General features: G+C 40.8%; 1 protein-coding gene across 1 annotated transcript; it reads left to right on the forward strand.

Annotated features, from left to right (window-relative positions):
• The first annotated feature begins 537 nt into the window (after positions 1–537).
• On the forward strand, positions 538–1878 carry LOC104218141 (transcription factor HEC2-like). Its single transcript, XM_009768549.2, has one exon. The coding sequence runs from the start codon at positions 765–767 to the stop codon at positions 1497–1499; it is 735 nt and encodes a 244-aa protein (XP_009766851.1). The 5' UTR covers positions 538–764; the 3' UTR covers positions 1500–1878.
• Positions 1879–13189: the final 11311 nt, after the last annotated feature.

The raw sequence follows: 13189 nt of genomic DNA on the forward strand, positions 1-13189 counted from the left end.
TAGCAATGATCAGAAAAGAACTAAGTACTCACCTCTGTTTCAATTTATGTGGATATATTTCCTTTTTAGTTCATGCAAAAAAGAATGATCTCTTTTCATATTTGAAAATAATTTACCTTTATGCAATAATTTATAGCTACATAAATTATATGTGCTTCATTTTACCCCACAAGTTCAAAAGCCCTTCTCTCTTTTCTTAAATTTCATTTCCACCCAGTCAAATAGGAATATTAGTTTTTCCAAGCCCAGCTAGATATCTGCAGCCTGCAAGAGAGGACTGTATCTCTTTCAGGTGGAATATATTTATCAAATTGAAAAAGAAAACTAAAGAAGGAAAGGAAAAGAAAAAAGGACAAGGAAAAAGGTTTACCAACTTTGGTGACATAATGAAAGTAGAGATATGAGTGTATATATATATATATATATTATAATAATTGAAACAGCATATAAATTTATGTAGTAGGAGTATGTAATAATGTAACCACTTGTTATATATAGCCTTCCCAATGTGGTAGTCTGTTCCCGATATCACTATTTTATAGTATTCCCCTTTCATTTCTTCTCCAAAACCTAATACTCAGCTATAGTAGTTGAGCTTAATTTGCCTTCCCACTGCAACATTCTGATCAAACTCTCAGTCTTCTCACTCTTTCCTTCACCTCACCCATCCCTCTGTAAACCAATCTCTTCACACTCTTCTCTTCCCAATAACATCATCATCTTTTTCTTTATTTTATTTTCTTTACTCTATAAAAGAGAAAGTCATGGATATTGACTTGCTCAAATCTGCAGCTCCTGAAGATCAGATGGAAATGATGCTTCTAATGCAGATGCAGGATTTCTCCAAAGGTTATTCTGATATGAATGAAATGCCAATGTTGGATTGTAGTCCACAAGGAAGTAGCAACATTAGCAACAATACTCATGCTAATTTATCTCAAATGATTGATTACCATAATTCACACACATTCTTGAACGTACCAGCTTCTACCATTTCATTCACTGGCTCTCCCTCAGTAATTCAACATCAAGAAACTTTGAGGAACACTGTTGGTGCATATCCTTCCCATACAGTGAAGCGAAACTCTATGGCAGCGATGAGAGAGATGATATTTAAAATAGCAGCAATGCAGCCAATTCAAATCGACCCAGAATCTGTAAAACCACCAAAGAGAAAGAACGTGAAGATATCGAACGATCCTCAAAGCGTAGCGGCACGCCATAGGAGAGAAAGGATAAGTGAAAGGATAAGGATTCTTCAGAGATTAGTACCAGGTGGAACCAAAATGGACACTGCATCTATGTTAGATGAAGCTATTCATTACATGAAATTCTTGAAAAAGCAAGTGCAATCCCTTGAAAAGGTAGAAGCCACTAGGCCAGTTGCTGCTGCTTCAGGATGCCTAGGATTCCCTGTGCCAATGTCGTCTTTAAGTGGGAATTATTTACCTATGGGTTCTAAAACTTATTACCCTTATCATCAAAGTGTTCAACCCTAGCTAGTTTGACTCATTCTCATAGTAAAAATATGGAATAACAAGTTCTTCTTTTTTAATATAAATTGTGGGGTTGTAAATTAGAAAGAAGATTATTGGACAAAACTATCAGTTAGTCACTTCTTATGATCTCTTAATTAGGTTTACCATGCATGTTGTACTATTAAAGGACTAAAAGTTCATAATCATGGTATATAGACAAGAACCGAGGTGTTAAAAGTTCTTTCTCTCCTCTCCTCTCTCTCTCTCTCTCTCTCTCGCTCTTCTTTCTGTCATGCTGTAAGTGTAATGATTCAAACAGAAACTTATCTGACCTATGCAGAATTCATGGTAAATGACAACCAAAATGAAGTGGGTAGTTGATTAGCTTACAGTTTTCATGTTGTTATCGGAAACCATGTGCAAGTTATCTTTGCAGCAACTCTAAGAAATATCTTAAATGCAAGATGTTGATGAGGCTATTTAATATAGTATAGTGTATATATTGTCTTCTTTTTTTTGTCTATTTGTAGGTTTTGGTCGAATTAGGTTTGCCTATAAAAAGATCGGAACAGGGACCATTTAGGGATTGGTCGGGGAAAATTACCAGCTTCTCATGGTCAAACGCCAATCGTGCACATTGGAAAATTAACACATACACAGGCCCTGCTTGAGTTTTATCCTCTTTCCTTAAGTTGAAGTAGGATTATTCCTTTTGAATTTTGACTCAAAGGAAAAATGATTACTTGCATTTTATGTTTATACAAACTTTTATTAGCTTATACTTAGTTAAATTATACTCCCTCCTTTTTACTTAACGTGGCAAAGTTTGAATTGACACAAAATAGAAAGAATTTTTTAAATTTGTGGTATAAAAACTTATCATTAATGGTAAAATGAGAATTTAAATTAAATTCTTTCTAAATTTAGAAGGCTGATATTCTTTTTGGAACAAAATATTGTCACATGCATTAGAATAGATGGTGTAATTTAATATCTACGTAAACACTACTGCAACTAAACTTTTTCCATAGTTGAGTTCAAAAGATTGCCTCTAGCTCACTTGGTGAATGTACTGCCTTCTATAGTTGATGTGGAAGATTTTTTCCCATCAATAGTATAGCATTACTTACCCTTCCCCGGCTTCCTCTCCTGATGTAATTAAAGAAAAGAATTGAAGAAAAACGATAACAGTCAAACATTTCTATAACAACCTTGTCTGCTTCGAAATATTTTGGTTGTTATAGTGAAGTGCTATTATAGAGGGCATATATTATAACATAATATAATATTCGATTCCAAAAATTACTCGATTCATAGTGAATGGTTATTATATAAGGATGTTATATAAAGGTCTGACTGTATAACTTTTCACTGCAGTCTCTGAATTAAAGGGGTGGGTTTTTTCACTCTCTATCAAGATATTATGGTAGATAGTCATATGTTCCCATAATTCATGTTTTACATTTTGGATACAAATTAAAGGTAGGGTTTCGTTATAGCCCATTATTAGTGCTAGAATTTTTAAAAAAAGAAAACCCCCGTTCTTCTAGGACCATTGTCAGATATATATATATCGAGACTATAGACACTTATAACGCAACTAACAATTTCCACTTGTTTACTGGAACTCAAAGTGATGTAATTTATCCAATTAACTAAAAACTTCATTAGCTAATTATGGCCCCACATTTATGTGAGGAAACTCACAGTTGCACCATCTAGTATATGGATAGCTAACATCTTCGATATTATTCTTATAAAGGTAGTCCATAACATGTGACAATAAAAGAAACTTGGAAAATTTTAACATATATTAGTATGGATGATTGGACAGACCACCAATGCTATTTGATGAATAAATCCAAGGAAATTCCCATATATAATCTTTAAGTACAGTGAGAAAAATTAACATTCAGAAGAAAATGTTCCCTTTAATTATGCATTGCAAATTTATGTATAATAGCGAGACAGTAATACATAAAAGAGGGAATATAAGATAATATCTTTATTTTAAGGAATTATAATTAGAAGGCACGACTATATGTTTTATTTCCTTGAAATTAAATTGCAATATTCGACAAATGAAAATTTAGCTAAGAACCAAGTGAAGAACTGTCATATATAAATGCACAAGAAGTCCACGTGAATGACTGACAATTGGCGTCTATTTACGATAATGTATTTAGGCGTTTATGAATCATGACGAAAGGAAGTCGTCGTTTTATCAGTGCCTTGCCAAGTGAATAGAATTTACTTAATCAATGTTTGATCCTTCGTGGATATCTACGTCATACCTATTAGCTCAAGTTAAAACATATTAATAATGTAAAATTTATTTAAATTATCAATGGGTAAAAACAAATTATAATTTGAAAATATCTATAAAAAAAATCAAGATGCAAGTATTGGGAAATTTAAAATAAAGTAAAAAGGAAAAGGTAGGGTTATTTTTTCATGTGAAGAGGTGTCGCGAATATATATCATAACTTTTAACCATTTTTTACGTTCAGTTATGAGTTATTAGGTTCTTCATTTTTTTTATGGATCCTAAAGCATGTAGTTGGTGTGAATTAGTTAGATTAATTGGAACGCAATCATATGTTAAGAAAATAAATCTTCAACTTAACTTGAAAAGTAAACTTATGAGATGTGCCCCGATATAATAAGCCAAGCTTGAGACATGATAACAAGAGGTTGAAACCGAGGCAAAGGTCTCATCGATTCGGAGTCGGGGACCATGACGCCCACCCTCGAGAATATCGAGGTTGGTTCGGGATCGGTCCTAGGCTTGAATAACTTCGAAGAACATTGTCAGGTAATCAAGCACGACCAATAGAAGGTTGTGATATCCGTGACCAGGATATCACGGTGGGGATCGGCACGTATTGATAGAGAGCCAGCAATCAGTTAATTAGAAGATTTTTACCTTTTATAAGAATTGTACCTAGAGTGAGACTCTCCTACTATATAAAGGGGGTCTGATGATTCATAATACATGTTGTAACACGCAGTCCAAGGCAATATATTATTAATTTTCTCTGTTATTAGCTCTTTTTTCTTGTTCATCACTGCTAGTCATTGCAAGCCCGGATCGAGAGTGAATATTTCACTAAGGCTAAAGCCATCCTTTTAGCGTGGTTTGAATTCATTTTAGCTTTACTTGTTCAATATAATTCAGTTTATTACTTTATGCCAAATTAATTCGCGTATCCTTAAAATCACTTACAAATTCAATTGTTATCTGATTTTAAGGGTATACAGTTTGGCGTCAGCCGTGGGGCTAAGAATAATAGTGGTTATTTGATACAAACTTCTATAACACACCCTATTTTACACTTGTTCTTTGGAGTGCCTTTGATTTCAGGTTAAAGTTTGAAATGTCAAACTCCCAGTCTACCCCTCTAAATGTGGATGCTGAATCCGGCCACCATGGAAGGAACAACAATGTAGCGCCTGTTAACGAGGTGCCCCCCGTCGACTACAACGGAGTTTCAGTTGCGGACCAGATCGATGCTAGCTCGCATGTGGCCATCAATGCAAATTTCAATACCGATCCTGAGAACAGTATTCGCAGGGAAGTCCGATCAGTTGCACAAAATACGCACGGAGGCGAAGATGATGGGATCAGCTTGTGGGTGATCTTCAAAATGTTACAGGCTCAATAGGCAACAATAGCCCAGCTCTAGAACCAAAGTCGCGCCCCGAGCAGAATTGAGTCCGAGCCGTCCCGGGAAGTCACCGCATAAATGAATTGGTCGCGGAGAGGCCGAATTAAAATGAATCGCGAACCAACCTTGAGATCTTAAAAATACTCGAGGAACTGAAAAAACGGGTAGAGTCGGGAGAGAAGAAAATTGAAGCCAATGACAAAAAAGTAGAAACCTACAATTCCAGGGTCGATCAAATGCCAGGAGCACCGCCGATATTAAAAGGCCTGGATTTCAAAAAGTTTGTTCAGAAACCTTTCCCTCTGAGCGCATCTCCGAAGCTGATCCCTAAAAAGTTTGGTATGCCCGAGATTCCTAAGTACAACGGAATGGCCGACCCAAATGAGCACGTGACCTCCTATACATGCACCATCAAATGGAACGACTTGGAGGATGATGAGATCGACTCTGTCCTGCTGAAAACGTTCGGGGAAACTCTGTCAAAAGGAGCTATGATATGGTATCACAACCTACCTCCTAATTCTATTAACTCGTTTGTTGTGCATGCATATTCCTTCGTGAAAGCACATGTCGGGGCTATCAAGGTTGAGGCCAGAAAGTCAGACCTTTTCAAAGTGAAACAAAGGGACAATGAGATGCTCAGAGAATTCGTGTCCCAGTTTCAAATGGAACGGATGGACCTACCTTAGATCGTGGACGATTGAGCCATTCAGGCCTTCACCTAGGGACTCAATGTTCGAAGCTCGTTGGATTCACGGCAGTTGAAATAAAATCTAGTAGAATATCCGGTTGTTACTTGGGCTGGCCTGCATAACTGGTATCAATCGAAAATTAGGGTCGAAGATGATCAACTTGGGACCCCTTCCGGGACCGTTTATCCCGTCGGAGCCATCAACATAGTCAAGAGAGACATTAATCGTGAACCAAGATCAAGCAGGGATAATATCAACCGTACAACGAGGACCGAAGAGGTAATGAGTCTGGGCGAAACCCTATGAGAAGTTAGAGGAGGAGTTATTGAGGTAAAAAAAACTGGGGAATCATGAGCAAAAATAGTTTCGACAGACCCATCGGGCCTAAGGAAGCACCAAGATTATCGGAGTACAACTTTAACATCGCCGTCGTCTCCATCGTATCTGCCATCGGACTCATCAAAGACACCAAATAGCCTTGACCTCTACAGTTCGATCCAGCCCAAAGGGATCCCAATCTAATGTGAAAATATCATGGCACTCACAGCAATAGAACAGAGGATTGGCAATAATTAAGAGATGAGGTAGCCCAGCTATTCAACAATGGATATCTCCGAGAGTTCCTCAGCGATCGAGCCAAGAATCATTTCAGGAATAGAGAAGCTAATAAACAAATCGAGCAGGAAATACCTCAGCACGCCATTAACATGATCATCGGTGGGGTCGACATTCCTCAAGGACTGATGTTAAAGCGCACTAAAGTATCCATCACAAGGGAAAAATAGACTCGGGATTATGTGCCAGAAGGAACCATGTATTTAATGATGAGGACGTACAAGGGATCATAAAACCCCACAACAATGCATTGGTAATATCTGTGCTCATAAATAAATCTTGAGTTACGCATGTGTTAATTTATCCAGGTAGCTCGGCCAACATCATCAGATCAAAGGTCGTAGAACAGTTCGGTTTACACGATCAAATCGTGTTTGCAGTCCAAGTTCTAAACTGATTCAATATTGAATGTGAGATCACTAAAGGGGAAATAACATTACCGGTGAATGCCGACGAGAACATCGAGGAAGCCAAGTTCTATGTAATCAAAGGAGATATGAGATACAATGCAACATAAGGGTTGTATCCTCGACTCTGCACCAAGTGTTGAAATTCCCAATTCCATGAGGGATTAAAACAATTTACGGAGGACAACCAGCTGTAAAGGAAATGTTCGCGGTCGATCGCCAAGAGGTGATCCCGGAATTCACGCTTAAAATGATAAAATGTCCGGATTCGATCGCCAAGAAAGAAGCCAAATAGCAATTACAAAAGCTAGCCCCGACCCAACCGGAGAAGCAGGGGACCGATAAAGACGATGACTACGGGGTTCCTAGATCCTTTATAGCCCCCGATGTCTTCGACGCCACTAAATCGACGATTGAACAACTGGAATAGGTCACACTGATGGAGCATTCGCTTGATCGAAAGGTATACCTGAGCACAAGGTTAAGTCCCAAGCTTAGGAAAAAACTCGTTAAATTCCTTATAGCTAACATAGAATGTTTCGCTTGGTCCCACCTTGATATGATAGAGATTCCCCCAAAATTAACCACTCACAAGATCAGCCTGGACCCGAAGTTCCATCTGGTCAAACAGAAAAGGAGACCTCAGTCCGAAGTCAAGCATGCATTCATCAAAGACGAGGTATCTGAACTCCTTAAAATAGGGTCGATTCGGGAGGTTAAATACCCGGATTGGTTAGCAAACGTAGTGGTAGTACCTAAAAAAGGGAATAAATTAAGAATATGTGTGGACTATAAATATTTGAATAAGGCATGCCTCAAGGACTCTTTCCTTTTGCCCAACATCGATCGCATGATCGATGCGACGGCCAACTACGAAATCCTCAATTTTCTCGATACTTATTCCAGGTACAACCAAATTTGGATGGACCCGAGTGATCAGGAAAAAATGTCCTCCATCACTAAATACGGTGCCTACTTCTTTAACATAATGCCATTCGGACTAAAAACTGCCGGTGCCATTTACCAACGCCTAGTAAATTGGATGTTCGAAGAACAAACAGGAAAATTAATGGAGGTTTACATTGACGATATGTTAGTTAAGTCCCTGCAAGCAGAGGACCATTTAAAACATTTGTAGGAAACCTTCGACATATTGAGAAGTACAATATGAAGCTGAATCCGGAGAAATGTGCGTTCGGAGTCGAGTCTGGGAAATTTCTCGGATTCATGGTATCCAACCGGGGATTGAGATTAACCCCACCAAGCCTTGGAGGAACTCAAGCGGTATCTCTTGAGCCCACCTCTGCTTCATACTCCAAAGACAGACGAACAACTGTGCTTGTACTTAGCAGTATCCGAGGTGGCGATAAGGGGAGTCTTGGTTCGGAAAGAAGAAGGTACGTAATTTCCTATCTATTATGTTAGCAGAACTCTAGACGAGGCCGAAACTAGGTATCCTCACCAAGAAAAATTGGCGCTCACTTTACTAAGTGCCTCTAGGAAGCTAAAACCATACTTTCAGTACCACTCCATATGTGTTGTAACTACTTACCAATTGAGGAACATAATGCAAAACCTGAACTCTCGGGACAACTGGCCAAATGGGCTGTGGAAATCATCGGGTACGATATTGAATATCGACCTCGGACCACCATCAAATCTCAAATTTTGGTAGGCTTCATTGCCGACTTTACGCCGGCCCTAATACCCGAGGTCGAAAGAGAATTTTTATTGAACTCGGGGAATTCCTCTGGAATCTGGACCCTTTTTATGGATGGTACCTCAAACGCAAAGGGGTCCGGACATGGCATAGTATTGAAGCCACCAATGGGTAGTGTAGTTAGACAATCTGTTAGGCCTGTAAAATTGACTAACAACGAGGACGAGTATGAGGCCATAATTGCAGGTCTCAAACTAGCCAAAACCTTGGGGGCATAGGTGATCGAAGCTAAGTGCGACTCCCTCCTTGTGGTGAACCAAGTTAATGGGACGCTCGAAGTCAGGGAGGAACAAATGTAGAGATACTTGGATAAAGTGCATGTAACGTTACATCGATTTAGGGAGTGGACCCTACAACATGTGCCTCGGGATCAAAACAATGAGGCCGATGCTCTCGCTAACTTGGGATCATTGGACGATGAGGATGAGTTCAACTCGGTGGCGATCGTACAACTCATGAGATCGGTAGTAGAAGAAGGTCACACCGAGATAAACTTAACAAGCCTAACTTGGGACTGGAGAAACAAGTATATAGAGTATCTGAAGACCGAAAAATTGCCATCGGATCCTACGAAATCGAGGACTCTACGTACGAAGGCAGCTCGGTTCAGCTTGTTCGAAGATGGTACCCTATTCTGGAGAATGTTCGATGATCCACTCGCAATATGTCTAGGACCAGGAGATACCGAGTATGTTTTGAGGAAAGTACATGAAGGCACCTACGGAAATCATTCGGGCCCGAATCATTGGTTCGAAAAATAATTAGAGTTTGATACCACTAGGTCGACATTGAAAAGGATGCGAAAGAGTTCGTACGAAATGTGACGGATGTCAAAGGCATGCTATGGTGATTCATCAGTCCAGGGAGCTGCTGCATTCGATCTTGTCACCCTGACCGTTCATGAAATGGGGGATGGACATCATCGGCCCCCTTCCATGGGCACCCGGTAAGGCTCAATTTTATATTGTTTGCTATTTGTCTAAATGGGTGAAGTCCAAGCGTATGAGAAATTCAGGGAGAAGAAAGTCTTTGATTTCATCTGGGACTACATAATATGCCGGTTTGGAATGCCGGCCGAAGTCGAGTGCGATAATGGGAAATAATTCATCGGAAGCAAAGTAAGCAAGTTTTTCGAAGACCATAAGATCAAAAGGATCCTATCAACACCCTACCACCCAGTGGGAACGGGCAAGCGGAGTCCACGAACAAAACCATACTCCAAAACCTTAAGAAGAGATTGACCGACGGCAAAAGAAAATGGAAAGAAATCTTGCCCAAAGTCCTATCGGCAAACCTCAAAGTCCAGTACCGGGACCACCCTATTCTCATTGGTTTACGACGCTGAAGCTCTAATACCGATTGAAGTAGGTGAACTGAGTCTCAGGTTTTGATATGTGACCGACGAGTCAAATGACTCTTTGAACACGAGCCTGGAACTGTTAGATGAAAGGTGCGAGTCCGTCCTCATCCAGATGGCCTCCCAATAACAACGGAGCGAAAGGTATTACAATCGAAGAGCCAACCTTCAACACTTCAATATCAGGGACTTGGTATTAAGGAAGGTCACACTAAGCACCCGAAACCTGAACGAAGGGAAACTTGGGCCGAACTAGGAAGGTCCATATCGAATTATCGAGATCACTGTAAAAGGATCATATAAACTCAGAGCAATGAACGGTGAACATCTGCCGAACAACTAGAAAGTAACCCACTTGAAACGATACTACTGTTAAGGTACAACCTCACTCTTTTCTTTTCTTTACATATTGGACTAACATTTGCAGGTAACCATCAAGGGAAGATACGACTTTTATGCGTGAAAGCATGCGTTGCAATCTTTTTTCCTTGAACCAGTTTTTTCCCAAATGGATTTTTCAGTAAGATTTTTAATGAGGCAATAGTGGATCGTGCTAACTTAGAATTGAAGACCGGTTGTGAACTTGTGTCAAAGGTTACATCAACAGTATTCGAGGCTTCTCCAAAGTTCGGCCTTGAATACTGGGGGGCATCACTCTCGGATAATGAGTTTAACAAGGAAAGAAACTTGGTGATCGAAAAGTATAGGCTCGATCGATAGGATTTACTGTAAGGGCCAAACCGTCAAATGAGCCGTGCCCATATAGACCACTCGAGTCCTGACACAAAGCTTGTACATATGCGTAACCTTGTATATTATGCGCAAAAATGAAAGGAAGATTCTACCTTACGGATAAATATTTTATCCCTTATAAAACTTTGTTTTTTTTTCTTTTTTACATTTGGTCCCCTAAAGATATCGAGCCCAAGGACCACCTCACTCAGGGACTATCATCCAAATCAAGCTTGGACGGCCCGAGATATCGAGTCCCGGGGGCATAATGCCTATCATGCAGTTCCCGAACTTTAAAGGCTACGACCATCCCCATTGGGGAACGGTTGTCTTGGGTGAGCCCGGATGACTTGGGGTAACAAGCCCATTGGAAAACACCCGAACTAAAAAGGCTACGGCTGTCCTGGAATGGCTCGGAGACCCATAACCAAAACATAAGGCCTTTAAAATTTCTAAACCGGCTCAAAAGGCTACCCTCAGCAAATTGCAATCTAAAATATTCTAAGTACTTTGGGGAAAAGCTTCTGGTCGTACCGAACCCCTCCAACGAGTCTTAAGCAAAATAATATCAGGAACAAGGACTGTTCTAACCTCCGAACAAGACCTAATTATTATGTGCTAAGGCATTCGATATCTTTGCAATCGTAAAAAAAAAACAAAAAAGCTTGAAATTTGTTGAAGGAAAAAAGCCTTGTATATATATATATATATATATATATAAAGATTTTTAGAAAGGCCAAACAACCTCGACAAAGATTTACAAAGGCCAAACGGCCTCAACAAAAAAAATTACAAAAAAGCAAAAAAGCAACAACTTCTACAAGGCATCTAAGCAGCCTGGTCCTTGCCGGAGCCCGCCTCATTACCAGGACCATCAGGGTATTCTCCGCCCCCGGATCCATTGGAACCCTCAGAGTCTTCTTCATCCTCAGGGTATGCCAACTTCTTGTCCTCAGCCTCCAGCACCTTATCACTTTCGATCTCGGCCGATAAATCAAAACCCTGAGCATGAACCTCCTCGAGGGCCTCCCTTGGGGACTACCGCTTCACATACTCAACAATGTCCTCCAGGCGGTCCTGGACTACCTCAGCATCGGCTCTATACTGGGAGACTATATCATCGACATCAGCCTTGGTTATTTAAGCCATCGACTTGGCCTCTTTAAGATCCTTGGCGAGAATATCCCAATCGACAACAACCGAGCTCAGTTGAGATTGGAGCTCCTCAAATTTCTGGGATCATGTTTGAGCCTTCTCCCTTATCGCTCGAAGTTGGGCATCCGTCGAGGCTAATTGCGCCCGTACAGTTTCCTTTTCCAAGGCCAAGCGGTCCATTTTGCCTTTCCATTATTCGGCCTCGACCTTGGTTACATCCATTTCAGCCCGGAGCTGGCCGATCCGATAAATCTTCTATTAGACCTATAGGTTCCGACTGCTAGTCACCGTGTCTAGATCATTATCACTATTTTCAAAGATTTTTACCTGTTCCACAATGTCGGCATATTCTTTTCGAGCCGCGTCCAACTCGTCTCGAAGGATCTTAGCCTCTCCTTCACGTTGCTCGCTGAGAAGTTTGTACATATCTCTCTTCTCAGTAAGGTCTTTGACTTCAGCCTTGAGTTGGTTCAACTCATCTCAATATCGAAGGAAGATTTCGTGGTGAAGCACCAAGGCTTGCAAATATGAGAAGATATATTAGGATTACCAATAACCAAAGCTGAAAAAAAAAGGTTTGGTATCACCTTACCAGGTTCAACGCTTGTTGTGCTTCCTTGAACAGGCATAGGGCATCTACCTCGTTCATGTTTGCCTGGTCTTCTTCGATTAAAGGCACCAGAGGTAACTAGCTACCAGGATCCGCACCGGGCATCCTCCAGAATAGTGATGACAGTTGACCGCTTCCGACCAGGATCTGCACTCGGGGCAGGAAACTGGTTGATCAGTCTTGGGCTTGAATTAGACCCACTTGCACCCAAGGATGAACTTTTCTTCGGTACTTCTAAGTCACCTAATCCGGCGGCATCCTCAATGGCTGTGGAGTCCATGACATCAAAAAAGCTTTGGAGAGGATCGTCTGCTCCACAGACCCCATCATTCGATCACTATTTTGTCGTTCGAGCTTCATCGAGCATCGATTCTGTGAACGAAGGAAATCCCGTTATGTCTATGATACCGGTGGGCAGAACTGGCATCTTAAGGGTTCTTAACCCTCACTGCTGCATGGGCCTCATGAACTTGAGAGGGATTGGCCTCCGTTATTTCCCCCTCGGCTGCCACCCGTTCCTTGGGCATAAACGACCAATGGACTAGAAAAAGATCGTCCTCCTTAGGCTTGTCCCTAAGCCGGAGGAGTGAGTCCGAGTTAAGGACTCGGGAGTTGTTTCTCTCCTTTGGCATACGTACTAGTCTTCTTTGAGTTTTCTTTTCCTCCGAGCTCGGGGAACTCGGAGTCCTCTTTCTTTTCTCCTCTTCGGTCCGCCTCAGAGCAGAAGACTCAATAGGCAAGTCCTCGCCACCAAC

This window comes from Nicotiana sylvestris, chromosome 10 (genome assembly GCF_000393655.2).
Source record: "Nicotiana sylvestris chromosome 10, ASM39365v2, whole genome shotgun sequence".
Classification (NCBI taxonomy): domain Eukaryota; kingdom Viridiplantae; phylum Streptophyta; class Magnoliopsida; order Solanales; family Solanaceae; genus Nicotiana; species Nicotiana sylvestris.